The 24,621-nt window shown below is 41.8% G+C and overlaps 1 protein-coding gene across 4 annotated transcripts in view; it reads right to left on the reverse strand.

The window, feature by feature from the left end:
• Positions 1 to 24,621, reverse strand: part of KIF6 (kinesin family member 6) — a 277,394-nt gene that overhangs the window by 56,294 nt on the left and 196,479 nt on the right. For 3 of the 4 annotated variants that reach the window (XM_045011992.1, XM_045011991.1, XM_045011994.1), the window contains 2 exons: positions 23,467 to 23,575; positions 14,941 to 14,996 (listed from right to left, as the gene is read on the reverse strand). The exons of the other annotated variant lie outside the window; for it this stretch is intronic. In XM_045011992.1, the coding sequence (XP_044867927.1) occupies positions 14,941 to 14,996; positions 23,467 to 23,575 (165 nt within the window). The remainder of the gene's footprint in view (positions 1 to 14,940; positions 14,997 to 23,466; positions 23,576 to 24,621) is intronic. 4 annotated transcript variants of the gene reach the window in all.

The raw sequence follows: 24,621 nt of genomic DNA on the forward strand, positions 1-24,621 counted from the left end.
CCCTTATTGCAATACATTTCACTTTCAACTAACTTGATCAAAAATTGTAGGAGGCACATGACTCTACATATCTCTCCCCCCCCGACGCACCCCCAGTATATTTGGGAGACTAATCCAGGTAGGATTAAAGGCGCGAGGGTGGCATGCTTTTCTATTCCTGCACTTTTCCCATTTACTGTACAACCTCAGAGTTACGAACACCTCGGGAATGGAGGTTGTTCGTAACTCTGAAATTTTCGTAACTCTGAACAAAACGTTATGGTGGTTCTTTCAAATGTTTACAACTGAACATTGACTTAATACTGCTTTGAAACTTTACTGGGCAGAAGAAAAATGCTGCTTTTAACCATCTTAATTTAAATGATACAAGCACAGAAACAGTTTCCTTACTCTGTCAAATCTTCTTTTTAAAACTTTCCCTTTATTTTTTTAGTAGGTTACATTTAACACAATACTGTACTGTATTTGCTTTTTTTTTTTTGGTCTCTGCTGCTGCCTGATTGTGTACTTCTGGTTTCAAATGAGGCTTTGGTTGACGGATCAGTTTGTAACTCTGGTGTTCGTAATTCTGAGGTTCTACTGTACCACATACACACTGAACCCTTGAGAAGTGTCTTTTTGAGGGTTACATGCATATTAGCATCCTGGTGAAAACTGAAACAGGGTCCTTTGAAAAGTAGATACATGACATATACTTTGTCAAATAGGGTATCTGCTAAGTCTACCCTGGCTCCCCAGGCAGCACAGCAATTTTCAAGCCAATCTGACTATGCATATGGATTTGAGGGCACTTTGATTTGATCAGCTCTAAGCAGAAAGCTCTACTCAACCTTAAATATACAGCAGTAAGGAGTGCCCCTAATACAGTAGATAGTTCACTCTTGTAGACTGCTCTACTGCTGTAACATACAAAAACAGCTGGGTGGACACCACTAATCCTACCTGATTAAAAAAGTAATCAAATTAGAAAATGGACAATGTTATATTTTACTACAACAGTTGTGTGAATGCTGCCAGGTCAGCAAATGAGTCACATGACTCTATAAGACTTTTTTTTATGTGCATGATAGGGAACAATCCATCTCTGACAGAGAGAGAGAGACAGGGAGCTAACATCTCCAATGTCTGTGGGCTGGATTCCACACTCTTGAAGTCTCACTGGTGAAACGAGTTACATTAGTGCAAAGCTGGTGTAAATGAGGTGGAGAATCAAGCCCTATGATTTATGCTAGGCCCGGAACTAAGACAAAAATAATCAATGTAAGCTGTCCAGCTCTCAGTAAAGGCATGCAAAAAATGGAAAAAGGAAAAATTCCTGTGTAAGACACTGTTGCAGATTTTAAAAAACAAACACAATGTAAATTAACCTATTGAAATGTGATAGATCCTTTGCTGTGCCTCCCATTTTGTTAGCTCTTAATCATCACTTAGCATCTTCCCCCCAAGAGAAAAATTTACTAGATTGAACACACAAGAACTTGATTTTAACCTGAAAAAGCAGCAAAACACAGTGATAAAATGCACAAAGGACTTCACTTTTTCCGTTTGCAGCATTGTAGTCATGTTGGTTCCAGGATATTAGAGAGAAAAGGTGAGTGAGATAATATCTTTTACAGGACCAGCATCTGTTGGAGAAAGAGATGAGCTTTCAAGCTACATAGAGCTCAACCCTGAAGAAGAGCTTGTCTATTTCACCACCAGAAGTTGGTCCAATAAAAGATATTACCTCACCCACCTTGTCTTCACTTTTCTTGTCTTTTATTCTGCAGCTAGCCTGTGAACAGAAAATTTTCCATTACTAAAAGGTCTTGGTCCAAGTTCATTGTTACTCCAATGATGTTGGTAAAGTCACCTTGGTTTACACTAGTATAACTAAAAGCAAAATTTATTCACTGTTGTTTCTACTGAGCCTATTTTTTCCCCAAAAAACATTTTTGTTTGCAAGACTGGATAATCATTTGTAATAAAAAGGAAGCAAAGATGCTTCTTTTTTATTAGATTGTAGCTCAGACCTGAAGTGACATTCTAACTCAAATCTGAAACAAACACTAAAAATCTTAGGCTGGGATTGGAAATTCAATTCAATGCACTATTAAGTTAATAAAGGTCCTCTTTAAAGTACAGTAGAGCTAGTTGGATACATTAATTTTGCTATTTTTGGCTGAATAATTTATCTGACAAATAATTTCTTCTAATTAAAAGATTGCATACAGCACGCATGCTGTCCCCAACATGAGTCGCCATTTCTATAAATGTCAGAAAGAAGTTGTAAAAGTCTGTATTTTTAAGTTACTTTACTGTAAGCTATCATCAACCAACAGACCACATTTTGCCTCAGCACAGAGAGGTACATCTCCCACTGAAATCTGGAGGACTCACACTGGCCAAAGCAGGGCCAAATATTCTAGACTTTCTGTAAGCTGCTCTTAAGACATTCCACACCAGGCCAGATTTGCTACTGCATCCAGCTTCCATTAGGAGCAGCAGAAATGGGGAAAGGGCTGTCAGAAAGCCTGTTATGGGTCACTGATTCTGTAACCAGCCCCAGCCCTGGGTGTGGGCTAGAATAATGGACCATATGCCAGCTGGAGACTGATGGAGCACATTGCACCCAGACTTCTCCTTCTATTTGCTCTGACACCCCCTCAAAACATGCCCTGTGCAACCATGCAAGGTAGGAGGCATGGAAAGAGATGCCCATACTGGGGGAATCCCCAGGTTGGGGCTTGAGGTCAATATGCTTCCCTTTGCATCACCTGAATGGCACAATGGGGCACAGCAGAGTCAAGAATCTGGCCCACAATGTGTATGGTAATTAAAAGAAGCAAGAACAGGTGCTGAAGTTCTCTTCTGGTTTGAAAAGGGTGGAACAGTACTTTACACACTGACAGAGTCTATTTTCTTGTTGTTCTGCTTACTATTAACTAACTAACACGGCTACCCCTCTGATGCTTACTATTAGTTTTCTAAATATAGCCATTTATCTGAGGAGAGCAACATTATTTTATTATATTAGCCCCACTGGTTGCTAAGAATGAAAATGCTAATTGGGTGTAACCTCACAATTTCAGCACTGTTCCCACATGTAATACTGCTTTTGAGCTACTTTGCAATGTACTTTACATGGAATTCTAGGCATAAATTCCCACATAGTGAGATGAATATAACTAAAAAACAAACAAAACAACTCCCCCAAACCCAGGAGTGTTGGTTGATTAAAAACAACTCTGCACGCTGGAAATGTACAATAAATGTATTATTATGACACTTGCATTGAATCACCAGGGAGTGTGAGCTGGTAGTAACCAAAGGCTGCTGACTTACATGAAATAAATTGGTAGTATCAAGCCTGTTGTGGGCCACACCACCTGAATAAGAAGAGATCATTTCAAAAGCTCTGGGGTCAATTTGGAGCTTTTCCATATGGTGCTCCTCAGGCCTCTAGAGAGGTTTTACTTAAGTTCTGCCTCAAAAAATCACAACTGGAACATCATTAGGAACAGAAAGAAACTCTCTAATAGAACAGGTTATGGTGAATGATGAGTGATACTCCCCTTATGGAAAGAGAGATACACAAAGGGGAGAATAAATTAAAATTTAAAGAGTAGTAAAAAATTGAAAAATAGTTAGTATCCTGCAATGTGAAGAAATTTAGATTTCTAATGAATAGCAAACTTCAGCTAATGACAAGGTGATTAAGAAATAAAATCAGCAGAAATTCAGGGCTTGTTTACATGGCGAAGGCTATAGTGGCATAGCTATGGTACAATAGCTTTGCTGCTATAACCCTGTAACAGGAATGCAGACTTCAATAAAAGAAGGGGTTTTTCTGTAACTGTAGGAACTCCAACTCCCCAAGCAACTGTAGCTATGAGAAAGCATTCTTCATGTCGACCTAGAGATCAGAAACAGACTGGGGCTTCCTGGCACTAGGCCATGTTGAATAAACTCCCAGGTGAGAAATTACATCTGGGACTATTTGCCCCCGTAGCCTATTGGTCTCTTTTGTTTTTCTCAGATAGTAGCAGATTTCTCAGGGATACTATGCTTGATTATGTTAGTCAAAAGTGACTGTCCAGAAGAGCAAACAGCACATTGCTTATCTCAGATTATGTATGGTAACATATGCTATCATTGCCCCTTCCTTCTGACACCAGTATTCTGTTCTGACACCAGTGTCACCCCTCTGTCACGCAGTAGCAGACATCTGGGACCTTTCAGGTTAGCTTCCCCAGTGGAGAGACATCAGTGATGCACAGTCTGGGTATACTCCAAGTGTAACTTGCTTTATTTATGCATACACACTAGTCCTCAAACAGAGCTGGTCAAACAGCATGCAAGCAATCTCTTCTTTCAAGAATCTCAGTTCTACAGTAATGCCAGGTTCCCAGAGAGCCATTCCATATCAAGGACTGAGTCTAACCAGAGACCAAAGCAGACAGCAAACTCCCCTGATGCTCACACAGCTCCTTCTCCAAGGACCACTGCCTCTACATAGAACACTGCAGAACAACGCCCAGTAACAACATGGCATGTCTTCCTATGGCTGAAAATTTGCTTGCATGCTAGGGAAAAGACCACCACCATGAGGGAAAACCTGCCTTACCATTAGCGAGTACCAACTTTGCTGAATCTGGTGTATTAGGAAGTCTCTGGAAAATACTGATCTTATAACTCAGAAACTTCGGTTTTCCACCTTTACCATAGGACTCTCTGTCCTGTATCCTTCTCATCAATAAGGTCACTGACCCAATGGCCCCTCCTATATATAAATTAGAAATTAATAGTTTTAACCCCCAGCCCATAAAAGGACAGTTTTTACCTTCTGGTGTTTTGACTCTGCATGATTACGAAGGCCATTTATAGTAGTACTGGAAGTTTGCTAACTAGAACCACGTTTAGATTGCCCTGCTGTATGGCATAATTTTGTAAGCAAGTTTATTCACTGTTCACTCCTGCCTTTGCTGCACAGTGAAACCATGGTACTGTTATTACTTGTCTGTATTACTAGAGCCCACCAGTCAGAATGAGAGCCTTATTGTGCTAGATGCTGTACAAACACAAAGGAAGAGACAACCATTTCCTGGAAGAGTTTACAATCGAAATGGACAAGGCAGACAAAGTGTAGAAGAAAGGAAGGATTATTATTCTCATTTTACGGATGGAAACTGAGGCACAGAGAGATCAAGGGACTTGCCCAAAATCATGTATCAAGTCTGTGGCTGAGCTAGGAGTTGAACCTAGACTCCCAGTCTATAGTCCTAACCTTCCTCTCTTTCATTATGGCTCTGGATAACGGAATTAGTGCAAGAGTATATATGGTGTTAGATAAAGGGCCTAACATGACGACGAATCTGCTGTACATGTGATCAAAATACTGACATAGTTGTTTTACCCTAGAAATGCAAATTTAATCTCACACTAGAAAGCTGATCTAGGTGACCTTTTAATGATCAGTCTTTTCTGATCAGTTTTAAAAGACCAAGGATAGACATATTTCATATTAAATAAATGAAAGACAAAAAAGGAAGAGGGGATCTGGCCTTATTTATGATATTTATCACCAGAGTATCTAAGGTCCCAGTCCAATGGTCCTCAACTGGGGAAGACATGCAGATAGACTGCAGGTATCAGAATGCAAATTCAGTACAATATGTATGTTTCACAAAATAAGTTTTTAATTTTTTGTTGTTGTATTAATAAACCTAATATTTGCTGCTCATTACCAATTAAAATAGCAATCATGGGGCCAAATGCAGAAGTCTTTTCAGAGTTTTTATTCAATTCTTAATTAAGCAGAACTCCTGCCAACCTCAATGGCTGTTTTGCTTGAGTAAGAACTTCAGGATTTGTTCCATGGAATTTACAATTCTCAGCTAGAGATAACAATTCATACTATGCTACCTGAAGGAGGAAACACTGTGCAGTGGTATTTTTAGTGGAGTTATCTGTTCATTAAATCTTCATACTGGATTCATTTACTTGTGAATTGCTTGCTTCTTATTTGATCTAGGTTTGCCTCTGGAATGTAACATTTTTTTTCCTCTTTGAGTTTTCCAGTACCCTTTTAATCCTAATTTTACAATTTTTGTTATGCACTAGTCACTTCCAATAAAATTCATTGAACATATACATCAGATATAAGACTGGAAAAGTACTTGAGACTTTCTGGAAGCAAACTAGAACAGCGAATTACACTAATCAGCAGCTATGAAGTTTCAATGTTTATTTCATTAAAACAAAATGCATTTCAGAATCCTGTGCTAGAGACTGGATATGCATTCCAAAACTGGACAATTCTTTCTTGCTTGCATTCTCACTTCTTAAATGGCTGGAACAATTTATGTCCAGTAAGCTAGTGTTTTGACTCAGAACTTTTACATTACCAGGCAATCAATAAATAATAATATTAATAATGAGCTTCTAGAAAGCAGTAAGGCACTATGGGTGAAATTCATTCCCATGTAGAAAGCCAGTGCAAGACTACACTCTAAATCCCACTTAATGTCAGGAGTTAAATGGTGCATAGGCATTGTATTGTCCCTTAACAGAGGGTGAATTTCACCCTTTGTGAATTTATATGCCCTTCCACTATAAAGTTAAAAATGCTTTTGGCTCACACATAATTTTCCGCAATTATTTAAATCCATATAATATTGACATAGCCATTCATACAACATTCCTACAATCTTCTTTGGGATTCTGTTGCCTAAGTAATTAGTTTTCCTTTCTCAAAGTGTGTAATTTATACTGGCAAGTGAGGTTAAAAAACCCTCAAAATTGATTTCTTCAACTGTAACTCCACACATTGCCTCAGTGGTATTTCACAACATCTCTGTCTTGAGAAATCTGACTGTTTTAATATTAGTTTAATATTAGCTTCCTTATCTACACAGGAAAATGTTATCAGTTATACCAATAGAGTTATACAGGTATAATAACTATACCTATAGAGGTATAGTTATATCAGCATACCACCCTTCCCTTCTTCCCACCTCCAGTGGACAGTTATTCTGGTACGTGCGTAGGGTTTTTATTTTTTTTGACACATCTAGGGTGACATACGGTGAATATATGCAGGAAAATCCTCTTCTCTACCTTGATGCTCCCACAAGAAAGCTGCATGAATACAGCAAGATTAGAATAGGACCTTTAGGCATTTTGGACTGGATTCCCATTAACTCTTACAGGACCAGGATTTGATTCTGATTCTCCCTTCATGAAGCACCACATGCATCGTAACACAGTTTTTCATGTCACCCCTCTGTTGTGATAACTATGCCAGCCTCAAAGGCATATTTGCCTGTTCTCCCACACGTTTCCATGCTTTCTTCCACAACTTCCATGAGCAAAACTTTAAGACCACTATTCTATCACCCTTCAAAGACTTACTTCTCTTGTGACATCTACAAAAACTCAGCCATACAATAATGGCTAGGTTAACGTGGCAGTTAGGATTATCTGATTTTATTAAGTTTTTTAAAAGGGGAGATGATTTGGTACCATCACACAGCACTTAGCTGTGCAATCACGCAGCTGTATAAGCTTATTTTCATTATGCTCAACTTCTTTCTTGCTTTTCATTTGTTTTTGTCACATTTACTTGCTGTGTCTTGATTAAGTTGCCCTTCAGACACTATTACTAACCAGAGATTAATAAAAAAAAAAGATTTTCTTCAGATGTTTCATGTGCCAGGTGGATGAAAAGAGACTGTAGTCTCGGCAATCCCCAAACAGGATATTAATAGCAGATGAGGACACCTGGGATTCATTCTTTAGGTGTCCTTGACTTATAAAGCACCATCTTCTCTTTGAGTGAGAGTATGTGTGTGCATATGCATATGTGTGCAGTGGCAGGGAGAAGGGAGAAAATGAAAATGCTGATGGACCTCAGGCTAAGAAACAGGAGTTCCAAAAATAAAAATACAATATACTTAATATAGTGTTTGAAATCAAGCCATTAAAACCAACAACATAAAATTTCTGAGTTATGCTATTACTCCATCCCTAACTCAGACACAGTACTGCATCTGCTATGGGATGCAGGAGTTCTCCTGCCAGATGAGACTATGTATTGCAATACCCAGGAACGAGGGTAATCTGACTGGAATACTAGCCTTAACCTTCAATGTTGTTTCTTTGCGGGTCTAAGCCTTACTATTAGTTGAATAAAGCTTTTTCTAAGCAATAGTTCTGATTTTCCATTGTCTTGCAACTTCTGTCACCATTTACATCAGTGCAAAGAGGGTATAAAACCCTGCCACTGGTGTGAGTGGAGAGTTCTGAGACGATAGTGTTTTACACCCACTTGGTACTCACATAAAAGGCTGCGTAAAATGTAAGGCAGTGGACAATCTTGACCAATATTTTATTCTTTGCCTCCTCTTATTGTTAGCCTTTCACACTTCTTCTTGTGCTACTGCCCCCACAACAACTCTCACTGCCTTAGTCTATTGTTGGCAGTATTACAATGTATTGTGAAAATGATATAAGTGCTATGTATAAAAATTAGACTGTAATCTCATTTTCTAATAGTAGCACTTTAGCCTCACCGAAGAGTATGATTGCCTTGGATATCATACGATCTCATGCATTAATCAGCCTCACCATAACGTTTCAGAGAAGGCAGACCAATGAAACATCACAACATTCCTGGGGGTACGGTTGCACAGTCAACATCACATGCACATAATCCACCCACCTAGCCTTTTTCATTACTAGAGGGCCTGTTGTTTGCTTGCACAGCTATTACTCCCACATGAGTTTGCCTTTCCTCAAACAGCTTCAATTATAGCGTTAGCTGATTTCTGGACAGACTAAAAGGAACAGCTGCCTCCCTTTGGGCTTTCAAATACCATTTGGTCTAATTTTTTCCTGAGGAAAAATTAGACCAAATAGTGGTATAAACATCCCAAGTAAAACAGACATTTATAGTGAAGCACTGGAAATCTTTACTAATCATATATATGCATCTACTGTACATGTGCCTATTGCATGCTTGCGTGTGAGCAGCCCTTTTAATCACTAAACTCAGCAAGAATAGACCAGCTTAATTTTCCTTGTAAGAGCATATTTTCTAAAGTCTCGTCAATGGGCCAAATTCTTCTCTGTTCTAATTCCACTGAAGTAGTGCTGCAGGCCTCTTTAATACCACCTGATTGGGGATGCTGACCAGCAGTTTGTGCAGTTGCAGACCCTCTTGCCCTGCCCCCCAAAATCTTTCACAGAAGAGTGGGAGAGAACTGTTGTGCAGCACTATTTTTCAGTGTGCTGGGAAAAGAGAATTCCTGCTGCGGGGATTCTCTGTGGATAGGATCCCCTGGGGAGTGGAGTTGTGATAGTATCACAGCCTTTGAGGCCTTCTAGTAGGCTTCAAGACTTGACCTGGAGGATACTCCCTCCCTCCTGAAACTATACTATAGGTGCCCATCCTGTGCCCTGAACACTGCACCCATAAGTTAAAAATCAGAACAAACAAGGAACTGCACATAACTATATCCTCCTCAGATCAGCCTCTCCTCGACAATCTTGGAGAGGAGAGAAAATCAATGGCCCTTGCAGCATGCACAGAAGGTTAATAATGCTGGCCTCTGGCAGACCAAGTGGGGAGCAGGTTCCAAAGCTGAGGACCCCTTATGGACAGTACCCTGCCAGCAGCTCCTTCTCATTTATATTAAAGTAGCTCCAGCTCAAATACCTCTCTTCATCTCATTTGTTGTAGCATACCATAGGCACAGAGGCAATCTCTCAGGTGACCAGATCCCAAACCATTTAGTGCTTTATGAGTTAAAAAACCCAACATGTTGAAGTCCACCCAGAAGCTTATTGCAAAACCAGTGCAGATCATGGAGTAGTAGGAGAACAAAAGGTTAGAAGTTTATAGAGATTCTTGCACTCAGAGGTTTGGACTATGTGACCATACCCTACAGTTTTATTATTATTATTATTATTATTCATGATAGTCCAGATTCTGCCTCCTTTCCTCATGTTGAGTACTACCCTGCAATCAGTGGAACTACTCACAGAGTAAGATACTATTCAAAATAAATAAGGGTGGCAGGATTTGATTCTCTGTGGTGCAACTGCAGAGACGAATTAAAATAGAGGAATGCTAGCTGCAGTATCTTATTACTGATATTATAGTCGTTCTGCAGTTAAACTCCCACTGACTCCTAGGATGTTTTTCCTTTATCTTTTTCTGAAATCAACAACAGCAACCACAGAAGCCTACCAGAAAAAATCACATTGTGAATTTCTTTGCTCAGTTCCAAGTGTCTTATGTGTTTTTCAAAATGCTGATGTATTTGGGAAGTGGTTGCAGTATTTTGCATAACTTCTATTGCAAAATACTGCAATACTTCCAAAAGAAAGTCGGAATGAGAGGGTAGTTATGACACACAGGATACAAATTTAGGTTACAGCCAACTACTGTCAATATCACTGTATATAATCAGATCATGTGAAATGGGTTCTACATTGCACCAAGTGGCTTACCAGGAGGTTCCCCCAATGACCTCTGTGGTGCATAGTTTTATATTATTAAGTGTAACTTGGAAATAGAAGAAACTGATATTGATGGGATCTGTTCTTGATTTTGTACATCAACTCAGCCAGGAATGTTTTAAGGAAACCAAAACAACAATAAAAGTGAATTAAAGACCTAGCTGCAGGCCCAGATGACTATTATTGCCCCTATCAGGTTTTTCAGTATAATTTTGGCAGGTTAGTAACCTTACGTGGCATCATTAATGTTGCTCTGTCTGAATACGCAAACTATAAATGAGCCAGGCTTAACTGGAAAATTGTTTCAGACTGAAAACTGTTTAACTATGTAAACTGGCCTAATTGCTCTGGTTTAGCTACAGAAACCAGAAAGTAACTTTCTTGACCCTAGGGATTTAATAATTGTCTGAGAGGTGCTAATAGGCAGGTTTATTAATAGAGGTGATCTGAAAAGGCCCTGATAGGCCGAAGGAATAGCTCAATATAACCTACATTATAATATCACAGTACTAGATTTCATATGCCCAGCATATAGTTATTAAAAAAAAATCCTTCTGGGAAAGTGGTTTTGCTCTATGATCTCTTTCTTAATCCTCTGGCATTTTATTAATATTTTAAAACTATTAACAAAGTAGCCTATGTTACAGCCTGTGACCCTGAGATTTTGAAGTGATCCATGAAGGTGGACGCTCCCATCAGCGCTGATGGGAGCGTCCACCTTCATGGATCACTTCAAAATAATAACAAAAACAGTAACAACAACAGTAACAATAATAATAATACTATCTTGGACTTTCATTCAAGGATCTCAAAAAACTCTACAAAGATGGATATTATTCCCATTTTACAGATGGGGAAATTGAGGTGAGAAGTTAAATGTCTTGACCAAAGTGAGTGAGACTGCAGTAGAATCAGGAAGAGAAACATCCCAGAGAAACATCTCAAGCTCCTTCATCCCAGTCATCCACTCTAACCACTAGAAGAGCAACATTTTCACAGTAATCAAACTTTAGGCAACTAAGTTTGTTTAAAGCGACAAAGAGTCCTGCAGCACCTTATAGACTAACAGAAGTATTGGAGCATAAGCTTTCGTGGGTGAATACCCACTTCGTCAAATGCATGTGGTGGAAATTTCCAGAGGCAGGTGTATCTAAACTGATTCTTGCCTGCATATTTATACCTGCCTCTGTAAATTTTCACCACATGCGTCTGACGAACTGGGTATTCACCCACGAAAGCTTATGCTCCAATACTTCTGTTAGTCTATAAGGTGCCACAGGACTCTTAGTCTGGATCGGTAAAAAGCAACAAACACGGCTACCCCTCTGATGCTTAAGTTTGTTTAGATGACTGTACTTTTTAGTAATGGCAGTAACCTTGCTTTAGAAAAAATTAAAGCTTTTAGAAAAGGGTTTTTTTAATGAAGAAATCTGCAATCTGTATGTTTAAATCATGTCGTGTCACAGGAAATTTAAAGCAAACAATAACAAACAAACAAGTAAAGTCTTCTAAAGGGTGTCCTTAGAAACAGGTAGAGGGAAAAGGGATTTCTGTTCTGATTTTTGAAAGGAGCCTTTTGGCATCTTTATGGATGGTTATTATCAGAATTTCCTGCAGATGGCAGGTATCTTGAAGTTCAGCACAGCTCTACTAATCTGTGCATAGTGGCAGCCAATGATCGAAGGGCTAGCTATTTTCTGCTACTGATCCATTCACTTCTATGCTTTATACATGATAACGGACACCACGTGATGGTGACATTCTTCAGTGTTAATATTGAAACAGTAAATAAAACCAGTTTTGATTATCTCAATACAGGGTTTGATGAGAAAAACTATTTAACTATTGGAGCTGAGACAAGCGTACCAGAAAGCCACAGAATCAAATGGACGCTCACAGAAGGGAGGGGCGACTGACGACTGTAGCTATCCCACAGTTCCCACACTCTCCGAAAACCATTTGAATTCTGGGCTGAGCTCCGAAAGCTTGAAGGGTCAAAAACATTGTCAGGGTGGTTCAGGGTATATATCGTCAGCCTGCCCTCCCCCCCAGTTAAAGCAAAGGGAAAAAAATCATTTCTCGCCTTTTTTCAATGTCACTGTATGTCTACTGGATGCTGCTGGCAGACGCGGTGCTGCAGCGCTACACGGAAGCATCCTCTTGTCTTGCCTTGCCGACGGTACAGTAGGACTGGTATCCGTCATCATCATTTCGTGGGTGCTCCTAGCTGGCCTCAGTGAGGTCGCCTGGGGGTGCCTGGGCAAAAATGGGAATGACTCCAGGTCATTCTCTTCTTTAAGTTTTGTCTAATGGAGATTCAGTCCTGCCTGGAATATCATGGCAGCTGGAGGCTTCTGCCTCAGGCTGCTCTCCCCAGCCAGCAGCACCGCACGGTCGCGCCTATCCTAGCCTACTCCTTGCTACCAGGGCTCACAATCAGATACTTGGACCTCTACATTTTGCTGCAAATAAAAAAATTAAGCTGCCGTTTAGAACTGTCCCCCAACATACATATCCTGGGACATTTTGTATTTTACCAGTGTCAACCAAAGGCCCACACACAAATGGAGATTCAGTCCTGCCTGTGCTTCTATCCTAGTGCTTGTCACAGATTCCCATTTTCAGCTATAGGCTGAGCAAGTGCAGAATGGTGGTTCACTCTACTTCTCTGTAAGCCAACCGCCCTCCCCTCCCCCCTTTGATCTCTGCTTGCAGAGGCAATAAAGTCAGTGTTTCTTATTCATGCATTCTATATTACTTCATCACACAAATGGGGGGACAACTGCCACGGTAGCCCAGGAGGGGTGGGGGAGCAGGGAAGCAACAGGTGGGGTTGTTGCAGGGGCACCCCCTAGAATGGCATGCAGCTCATCATTTCTGCGGAATGTCTGGGGCTCTGACCCAGAGCGGCTGTTTGCCTCTCTGGTTCTTTAGTAGGCTTGCCTGATATTCTAGGCAGGACTGACTCTCCATTAGACAAAACTTAAAGAAGAGAATGACCTGGGGAGTCATTCCCATTTTTGTCCAGGCGCCCCCAACCGACCTCACCGAGCACCCATGACAGCAGCAGACGGTACAGTATGACTGGTAACCGTCTTTGTCAACTTGCAAAGCAGCAGACGGTACAGTAGGGCTGGTAACCGTCTTTGCTAACTTGCAAAAGGCAAGGGGATGCTGCTGTGTAGCACTGCAGCACTGCGTCTGTCAGCAGCATCCAATAGACATACGGTAATAGTGAAAAAAGACTGAATGGGCTCCATGGTTGCCGTGCTATGGCGTCTGCCCGGGCAATCCAGGGAAAAGGGTGCGAAATGATTGTCTGCCGTTGCTTTCACGGAGGGAGGATTGACTGACGACATTTACCCAGAACCATGTGTGACAAATTTTTGGCCCCACCAGGCATTGGGATCTCAACCCAGAATTCCAATGGGCGGGGGAGACTGCGGGAACTATGGGATAGCTACCCACAGTGCAATGCTCCGGAAGTTGACGCTAGCCTCGATACATGGACGCACACCGCCGAATTAATGTGCTTAGTGTGGCCGCGTGCACTCAACTTTATACAATCTGTTTCCAAAAATTGATTTCTGTAAAATTGGAATAATCCCGTAGTGTAGACATACCCTTAGTCTGCAAGTGGGGGTTCTACCAAAGCTCTGAAGCTTACAGCTATGGTAATGCTCTAAGTGATTATATTGCCAGTCTGTGGAAAAGGATTCTTTCTCTCAGGACCAGTAAAGATTTCCCCAGTATATAGCTTGGCTGTTTGGGCTAAGAACTAGAGAAAGCATTTGGCCCCCAGGAATATTAAAATCCTACAGTGTTGTTTCTTCTGAAAAGAACTAGATAAAAAGGTGTTTTCCTCCTGGTGCAGAGGGATTTCTCTTGAAACTCTGAGATCTTCTAATTTTTTTCTTTTGTTTAAACACTCACCCTTCCCATAGGAGTCTCACATTCCTACTTATTAATTGTATAACGGTGGTGCACAAAGGCCCAATCAGTACTGGGGCCCTGTTGTGCTAGGTTCTTTACAAACACACAGGTAGTGCAATCCCTGACCCACACAGTTTACAATCTTTCTAAACCACACAGTATGTGGATATTTTCCACATCAGATTCTTGATTGCAAATGCAAAACACCTTTCAACAGGGTTGCGTTCCACTTCAGAAAAGTGACAGCTATTATCTAAAGCCCCAAGTGAAGAATATATTTGGCTTTCACATTATGGAATTTCTAATAATCAAAGTTTGTACTTGAAATGACCACATCTCCTGTCATCAGCTGGGAACTAGTCTTAAAGAGACTTTTATTAGTAATGAGTTGGCTAATTTTCATCAGAAAACAGACTCTGGTTACATGTCCCTGGTGTGTTATGAATGTATGTTAAAACCAACAATTATTTAGATAGATAAGGAAATTAAAACAAATCTACTTACTTATTTTATTTCTTACTTCATTTACTTTTTCTCCTAGGGATTTTGCTTCAGCAAACCTAATGACAGAAAACAGAGTAACAGGTGGAGTTACTCAAAGCTACAGCTAGAGCTATTTGTTGAGAATAAATTTTATAACAAATCAAGACTGTATTTCTGTTTGCAAATTATCTGCAAACTCATTATTGTGAACGACTTGTTATCTGTAAGTAGCATTGGTCACATTTTTTTAGACGGAATACATTTCCATTGGAAAAGGCAATTTTGTTCAACCTAAATGTGTCAATTTTGACAAAATTTTTGACCGAAAAAATTCTAAATTAATCATTATGACTTTCTTGTTTTGTTTTGATAGTGTCAAAAAGTTTCATTTAATTTTGTTTTGACTTTTATATTATATGAAAATATTACTTTTAATATTACATGCAATTTTTAATATAGTAATATAACATAAGTCAAAACAAAATGAACTGAAACGTCAAACTGAACTGTTTTTACCTATTGAAACAACATGCTTTTTACTTTATCAAAACTAAAATGATTCAATGGTCCCAAAGTGAAATTTTGTGGCTTGTTTGTTTCATGAGAAGTTTTGAAATTGCAGCTTTTCATTCCAATTCAGAATAATTAAAAAAAAACTTACCTAGAATGTCAGAATATCTTAGGGAACAGAAATTCCAATTTCTATTTACAAAGGCTCACAGAATAGTTTGGATGAAAAATTTTCAGCTTCTGAGCTGTATGCAAACTGCTCACATCACTATTCATTATTTGTGATGTGTAACTGGTCACCCAAGTCACATAGTAAGGCTCCTTAACAAAATTTTAGACAGGAGAATAAGAAATGATGAATAGTGGAAATTATTAATACTCATTTGTCCACAGATACCCTTCTTTGCATGCAAATGCAGGTATTCAAACAAAAAAAACCCATATTCCAAACATTTTTTGAACTGAAACCCTTCCATATGAAAGCTTTCAAACAGCAAATGAAAAGGAGCCTGAACATGATGGAACTGAATCAATGACTTCAAAATTCAAATCAGTGTATGGAAACATTAATTTTGTAGCATTCAACGAGCTCTATGCATAGCTGGAAAAGAGGTTTTAAATATGTGACATTTTCCTCAGTTTATTTCATACTCTGTAGAGGATTATAACTGATAAACACCCATAAATTAAATACCTTTTCTTTCAAGGACATTTTTGTCCTTAATTTTCTTTTGCACTGTTCCAGTAATATGACATTTTCCTTTTACTTAATACCGCCCATTTGTACCCTCCTTATACTGGCACAGATTGAGGTCTTATAGTCTTACCATCTTGGGATAGTGGTTTGACGGAAAAATTGACCTTGGTCAATACTTGGATAGGAGACCAAGGACAACCCAGCCAGCTGCAGGAAGTGGTGTCGGTGATTCAGTAAATGGCTTTTCCTTCTGTTTTTGTACTGAACTAATTAACCCTCATGTTTCTAGGGAGTGTTGAAAAAGAAAACTGAGGCTTTGACCACTTGTGATAATTAAAGATCCCAGGGAACTTTTTGCAAGAGTATGGATGTTAACCCTGGTGGCCTGGCCAAGTTCTAGTTCTGGTAATAACATTCCTACTGCAAGTTTCAATTATTTTTAACCTTAAGTCCTAAACTGTTGTGTGGTGTTTCTGTGTCTGCTTAAATTGTCACTTTATTCTATCATGAAGATGACTGCATTTCAGTGGCAGGTGAGTGATTCCTGCGTGTGTAACATATATACAGCTATTTTGGGCCCTTCTGGATGTGAGATCATAACACAACGAATAACACTTTTAGTGCTGTACATTTCCAAAGCACTGTACAAACATTAACTAAACAAACCCTATAACACCCTTTGGAGGAAGGTATTGGCAACCCAATTTTAAAGGTGGGGAAACTGAGGCACAGAGCAGTTATGTAACTTGCCCTAAGCCACACAACGAGTGTACTGCAATTAATAAGTTCCTTGCAAATGTACAATGGTAGTAGTTTAAGTCATGTAAACAATGGTAAAAATAGTTGCTGGTTGGAGTGACAGGTGAGTCTGTAAACTCATTGAGGCAGGGGATATCTTTTTGTTTTCTGTTTGCAATGCTTAGCACAATGGGTTTCTGGTCCACGACTAGGGCCTCTAGATAATTACTATGGTGACACAAACAAACAATTTCCTTATTTCTTATTTCATAAAAGATGACTGCAATGCTTAATTAATAACACTAACAATGTTTCTAAATTAACTAACTTGAAAACTTCCTTGTTATCCTCTAAGGATCACATCTTCATGTATTATTCAAAATAATCTGCAATGATTGGTTTCTGCAATCTGCAGTGGTTTCTGTTCAGCTGGAAATGTGATGTAAGGCAGTATTCCTTTCTCAAAATACTGACAATTAGCACTCTCAGCAAACTTGCTTCATCTATATTCTTACAAGGTACCCATCACCATGGTATCTGAGCACCTTCCAAAAAAAGCAAGCAAAAGATAGGATCCAGTAAGTGGACTAAATTTCTCCAACTTCCCTAGGAGGCTGCTAGAATTTTCCTCCCCCTGCTTCCTTTGCCCTTTCTGTTAAACAGGTTGCAGTATCCCAGGCTGTTTGTGCTATTACTGCATCAGCTGACAGAATCACTAGCCTGCCAGTATCTAACTCAGTCATTTGTAAAGCTATTTAGGGTACATGGTATACAAAATACACTTTGTAACACCAAATGTATTCTATTTTAATGGTAAAGGAAATTAACTCTATATATAATGGCAACAGTTGAAAAAGTCCTGAGGGATCTGAGGTATATTACCAGAAAACTCCACTGTAATAATTGAAGGAAATAAATTCCAGAGGGGTGATATGCTGTATCAAGGTTCTTGTGGTGGGGCAGTAGCCTTGTTGCGAAATTTTGAATGGTTACTTAGATGTGTATAGTCATTCCATGCAGGGTTTGGAGGCAAAACTACTGTACTTGACAGCTAACGGAGCTTTCTGCTGATCTGGATGAGCCAAGCTCTAGCAGAACCTGCTGGGGAAACCCACAAGTTGTATTTCGGTCTAGCTCAAACAGCAGTGGTGTAGAGTTAAGAAATATTGCTTTCCCACTAGGGAGATGTGGTTTGGGTAACTGCCCCATCTTAATTAGTCAGTTTCCCCCTCAGACTAGGTATTTTGGACCACCACATCCACATTTGCTCATGCTCACTTACTGCTAAAGCTGAATTCAGCATGGATAAGTAGCCTCTACAAAAAGGTTCCTTGACACTTGCTATTTATGACACAAGTAGAGAGAAGCCTTAGAAACATTCATTTGCCATCTTTTGTTTTTATAAGCTACTGTATTTCCATGAGTATTGATTTAATATAGCCAAAGGGATCTCCTGCAGTCTGGGCAGAGATCTAAAGAGAAACCTCCAAATGGCCTCTTTCTCTTTCTCCTCCCAACCCTTGGGCCAAATCCTGAATTCCTTACTCACTGTTTCTTAGTCAGTACTCAGGTAAAACGCCTATGATTGAGTAAAACCAAAACAAACATTTCTGGGTTCAACCTGCTCACTGAATTATGGGAAAAGGTGTAGTTTCTGATACTTTTCCAAGAAGAAAACTAGCATAAGAGTGCTCTCAAGGGAGACTGATCATCAGTACGTGAACATTAATGCTTCTGGTCAGTTAAGCAACTGTATTCGTGCAGTCCATAGGACATTCACATGTAGCCTGAGTGAGTCTATAGTTCCCTCAAGAAGACTGTTGTTGCTGAGACATGGATTTTAGTTGCCATCATAAGTAAAACTCATAGGGTGAAATCCTTGTCCCATTGAAATGAATGGTAGTTTGGCCACTGACTTCAATGGTGCAAAGATTTCATCCTTAAAATGCAAATATGACATATCCAAAATAATTTTTTTTGAAATATATGTCTCTGTTTATTCAGTCAGCATAAAAGCTGACTTTCTTAGAGGCCATCAAATGAGAGAACCAACATCAGTTTAGCACTCATTTATTACAGACTATTAGGTGGCACAGCTTGATTCCATTAAGGATTATTGCAGACTCAATCACCTTGGGCCAAATTCATCCCTTGGTAACTACTGACCACAACAGTTAAACCAGGAGTGAATTGGACACTGTGGTATCAAAGTGTATTAACAAAAACTTGTGAGTAGAAGAGAAAAAGCAAAAATGGCCTAAGCTGGCAGGTTGGACAGTTGAGACTTAAAGAGGAAAATAAGTGGAAAATCTGATGTAGGAGAACAAAGAAACTGAGAGCTTGTCTACATAGTGCGTTTCAAATGGGACCACCAGCAGGGTCCATACAGGCCAGACAGTGCACGGCACGCTGGTGTGTGCTAGAATTTACACCTCTGTGGCACATATTAATGCACCATGTGGACAAGCCTTCAGACCAGCTTTACATTACACCTCTACGGTACAGTGAGATCTTGTAATTGGAAACATAAACTGGGGCTGGGTTTAGAATGTCTGGTGCAGCACAGAATCATAGAATCTCAGGGTTGGAAGGGACCTCAGGAGATCATCTAGTCCAACCCCCTGCTCATGGGAGGCTAGATTGTAGTGGCTCGACTGGGACAAGTTTTCACACACGTTTCACTGGAAAATGAGATTTAAGATTAATCTTCACTTCAAGGAACGGATGCTAAGAGAATCCTCTCCTCTCCTCTCCTCTCCTCTCCTCAATGCCTTGGCAGGCACAGACATATTAAGCTTTTTGGAGATCTAGTGTAGGAAGTCAAAGGCCTGGAACTCTGCCTCTGTGTGGTTACAAATATAGGCATTTAGGCAGTGCCAGTGGGCAGCAGCAGCAGTTTTCACTGTAGAGGACAGAAATGAATAGCAACTGTTTTGTGCCAGATGCATACATGTCTGCAGGAGTGGCCCTTCTACCTCATGAGGCCACTTGTTTAGTGTTCCCCAAGGCCAGCTGAAGTAAAGGGGAAGCTAAAGTCTATTGAGACGAAGAAACCCTACATTTTGTTTCTCACTTGAGTAATGACTCATTCACTGTATGACCTTCATCAAGAAACTAATCCTTAATGTACCTCAGTTTCCCCATCTGTAAAAAACGGGGAAAGAAATATTGACACATCTTTGGAAAGTGCTTTGTGGCTTACAGATAAAAAGCATTATTTACAAAGTTTAAAATACATATTTCTCTTATGCACATTGTTTTAAAGGAGCACCTGCTGTCTTTTTTTCCCCAATTTTTATTTTAAATCAAATTTAATTCAAGATTTTCATTGTATTTCAGTTATACAAAGGCATCTACAGAAAGCATCTATATAGCTGGCTCCTAGTGCTCAAGACATTTGAATTGTTATAGTTGTTAGCATTACAGTCAAGCTTTCAATTTTATGTTAAACTCACAACCAACACAAACAATATAACTAACATGGAAATAAAAAGAAAAGAAAATTCACCCAAAATAAGGTAAAAGAGGGGAAAAACCAAGAGAAAAAACAGAAGAAAAGAGCAATTAAAATATAAGTAAATTGAATCAAATGCTGTCATGATATGATAGAAGTGGTTATGCTACTGTACACAAAAATATTAGCACGAGAGGCTTGCATATACGGGAAAGGTATGGTAACCTTTAAATATGTGTTGCGCATAAGCTCTTCACTGTGCAATTTGCAACTGGTGGTTCAGCAGCTGCATTCCAAATTACAGACTTGAGATTAATCCATTTTTAACAAACATAATAAACTTTGAGTTGCAAATCTCCTTTGCTAAAGTCCATTGCAAAATTTGAATCTGGTACCAAGCTTTGTGGTTTGGGCCCATCTCTACTATATATTCAGAATATAAAAGGAAATATGCATTTTCCTTCACAATGCTTTGTGTCAGAGAAATTGATAAAAACATGCATTAAGTCCAAGAAATGATGGCCCTGATTCACCACTGTGCTACTCCAATTTTCTGTTGATGTAATGCCACTGAAATCTTTATTTATAAACTGTTTTATCAGTTCTTGAAAGGAAGAGATGTAAGAAATGATCGCATTAAGTTACTCATGAATCATTTGATCTATTAATCATCAGAATATAGACATTTCTAAACAGGACAGTTCAATATGGATACTTTACAATTGCAAATAAATACTTATCTACTTCTTACACTCCCATCATCTTGGTACCTGGGTGTCAGAGAATGGAAGATGTAGACATAAGAACGAAGTTTTGCAGTTCAGAGAAGGTGAACACAGGGGCAGCTCCAGGCACCAGCGCTCCAAGCGCGTGCCTGGGGCGGCAAGCCGTGGGGGGCGCTCTGCCAGTCACCGCTAGGGCGGCAGGCAGGGTGCCTTCGGCGGCTTGCCCGCGGAGGGTCCACTGGTCCCGTAGCTTCGGTGGACCTCCTGCAGGCGTCCTTATAATCTAGCCCAGGGGTTGGCACCTACGGCATGTGTGCCACCTTTGGCACGCGAGCCGATTTTGCCTGGCACGCGGCTGCCAGCCTGGGTCCCGGTCACCGGCCCCGCTCAGCGTGCAGCCGGCTGAGTGAACGGAACCCCAGGCCGGCAGAAGGCTGAGCGGGGCCAGCGTCTGGGACCCCAGACCAGCGTCTGGGACCCCAGACCAGCAGCAGGCGCGCCCCCCGGCTCCCCCCTCACCGCGCTCAGGTTCTGCGGCTCCCGGGAGTGTGAGCCACCAGGGCGCGGGGCCCTGAGCCTGCTGCAGGAGGGGCGGCAGCAGCAACTCACACTCCCGGGAGCCGCAGAGCCCGAGCGCGGAGATGGGGGGACCGGGGGGGCGCACGGGGACTGCCACCCACATGCATCCACTGCAGGAGCCCCCCGGGGGTGGCACCGGGCTGCAGCCCGGGCAGGCGTGCCCCCCAGTTCCCCACTCACCGCGCTCGGGTTCTGCGGCTCCCGGAAGTGTGAGCCACTGCCGCCGCTGCCCCTCCTGCAGCTCCCCTCCTCCCACTGCCTCAGTGCTCCACGTGGAGTTTTGCCTCCATATGGAGCCAGCGTCTGATTGGCATTGGCATGGTAAGGGGAGTCCCGGGGCGCAGTCAGGGAGCAGGGGAAGGGTTGGATGGGTCGGGAGTTCTGAGGGTCCTGTCAGGGGGCAGGGAGTGGTTGGATGGGGTGTGGGAGTGCCGGGGGGTCTGTCTGGGGGCGGCGGTGTGGATAAGGGTTGGGGCAGTCAGGGGACAGGTAGGGGGTAGAGTCCTAGGGGGGCAGTTAGGGTGGGGGGGGTCTCAGGAGGGGGCAGTCAGGGGACAAGGGGCAGGGAGGCTTAGGTAGGCGGTGGGGTTCTGGGGGACAGTGAGGGGCAGGGGTCCCAGGAGGGGGAAGTCATAGGACAAGGAGCAGGGGGGTTGGTTCTGACCGGGGCAACCGGGGTGGGAAGTGGGAGGAAGTGGATGGGGGCGGGGCTAGGGCAGGGCTCTCCCCTCTTTTTTGATTGTTGAAATATGGTAACCCTAGGCGAGGGGGGGGCGCCCGCATACATCCACTACAGCCTGCAGGAGCCCGTGTAGAGGGTGCCAGGCCGCAGCCTGGGCGGGGGGGGGGCGCAGCTGCTCCTCACTAGTGGCGCCTCCGTCATTGCAGGGCTGCTGCCCCCCTGCACCACGCCTGCATCCGTTCCTTGAAGTGAAGATTAATCTAAAATCTCATTTTCCAGTGAAACGTGTGTGAAAACTTGTCCCAGTCGAGCCCCCACTACAATCTAGCCTCCCATGCTGCACCAGACATTCTAAACCCAGCCCCAGTTTGTTTCCAATTACAAGTTCTCTGTAACGTAGAAGTGTAATGTAAAGCTGGTCTGAAGGCTTGTCCACATGGTGCATTAATATGTGCCACAGAGGTGTAAATTCTAGTGCACACCAGTGTGCTGTGCACTGTCTGGCCTGTATGGACCCTGGGTGGGGTGGGGAGGGCTCACGGGGGGGCTGTGCACCCTCCAGGGGAGTTCAGAGGGTGAGGAGGGGGGAACCTGGTCTGGGGAGCAGCCCCTGGGGATGACTGGCCCCTGGGGTCTATAAAGGCTCGTTGGGATTTGCCCCTCAATGAACTGATGTGCAAGGGAGTGTGTGTGTGCAAGGTGGAAGTGTCGCCTAGGGCTTAAAATATCCTTGCACCAGCCCTGCCCCAGGGGGTGCGTGCACCCCAGGTTAAGAACCACTGCACTAAATTGATAAGATCTGCATTTTAATTTAATTTTAAATGAAGCTTCTTAAACATTTTAAAAAACTTGTTTACTTTATATACAACAATAGTTTATAGACTTATAGAGACCTTCTAAAAACGTTAAACTGTATTACTGGCACGCAAAACCTTAAATTAGAATGAATAAATGAAGACTCGACACACCACTTCTGAAAGGTTGCCGACCCTTGATCTAGTCTATTCAGGTTTTTATATAATGCCCCCAAGCACCTGATGGGCAATAAATCTTTCCCGCAGGCACAGCTTGCTGCTGCCCCAAGTTTAAGTTTGAAGCTTGAAACATGGTTCACAAGAGTCACTGAGAGCCCTGGCTGTAGCTCAATGTGACACTCACTCACCTCTTTTTAAGAAGCTGTTTGTTGTCCTCAATGGTTACGCTGTCCACATAATCCCTCTTGAAAATTTCAAAAGCCTCCTGATGTCCAAGTGACATTTCTCTTCCTGATCCTGCCCACAAAATAAATCAGAACTGGCTCAGTGGCAGCAGAAGATAGTTCACCTTTGCTTTATTACTGTTGCAGACAAATATTACAGCAAGCCAGCATACAAGTCCTTTAGCAATAAGCAGTCACTAACACAACGACTCCAGCTTGTTACACTAATAAAATAATACCAACAGGATCTTATAAGAGGGATAAGGAAAAATCCCAGGTTTATTGTAAATACAGAGAAAGAGCCAGAAATCAGGATATGCAGTTTAATATTATTTCACTACTATTCCTTATTCATTCACACACTTATTCATACAAGTTCTGCAGTTGTTATAGTTACCAGCTTAGATGTTGCTCATGGCAGAGTACTGGCCAGGTAGCCTACACATGAGATGGGGAGCAGAGTCCTTGTCAGATATGCATCTGACGCTCCTGGAGGATGGTTGCAGAACCGGACTCCAAGTTCCTTAGTTTTTGGTTCTGTTCTTATAGGATGTTGTCCTTATACAAGTCTATGGAAATTGCTTCATCCTGCTGATGTTTGTTTGAGGTGATTATGAAACAGCAGGTGGTACATCCCTGATGACTGAATGTCTGAGGCCTTGGCTACACTGACGTTTTACAGCGCTGCAACTTTCTCACTCAGGGGTGTGAAAAAACACCCCCCTGAGCGCAGCAAGTTACAGCGCTGTAAAGCGCCAGTGTGAGCATGGCTCCCAGCGCTGTAAGTTAATCCCCTCGGGGAGGTGGAGTACCTGCAGCGCTGGGAGAGCTCTCTCCCAGCACTGGCACCGTGACCACACTCGCACTTCAAAGCGCTGCCGCGGGAGCGCTCCCGCAGCAGCGCTTTGGAGTTTCGAGTGTAGCCAAGCCTGAGTGTTATCTTGTTCTTTGGAGTCTTCAGCCCTCCATGGGAGGGTGAGGGGGGAGGGGCACTTGGGTGGATTCCAATTCCAGTTTGCCCTCCGGGAGTCATCTGGTTGTTCCCACTTGACGCCGCCTTCCTGCGATGGATACTGCATTCCTAGGCTGGCACCTCTCTGATCATTCATGTAAACCAAG

The sequence above is a fragment of the Mauremys mutica genome, chromosome 3 (assembly GCF_020497125.1).
Source record: "Mauremys mutica isolate MM-2020 ecotype Southern chromosome 3, ASM2049712v1, whole genome shotgun sequence".
Classification (NCBI taxonomy): domain Eukaryota; kingdom Metazoa; phylum Chordata; order Testudines; family Geoemydidae; genus Mauremys; species Mauremys mutica.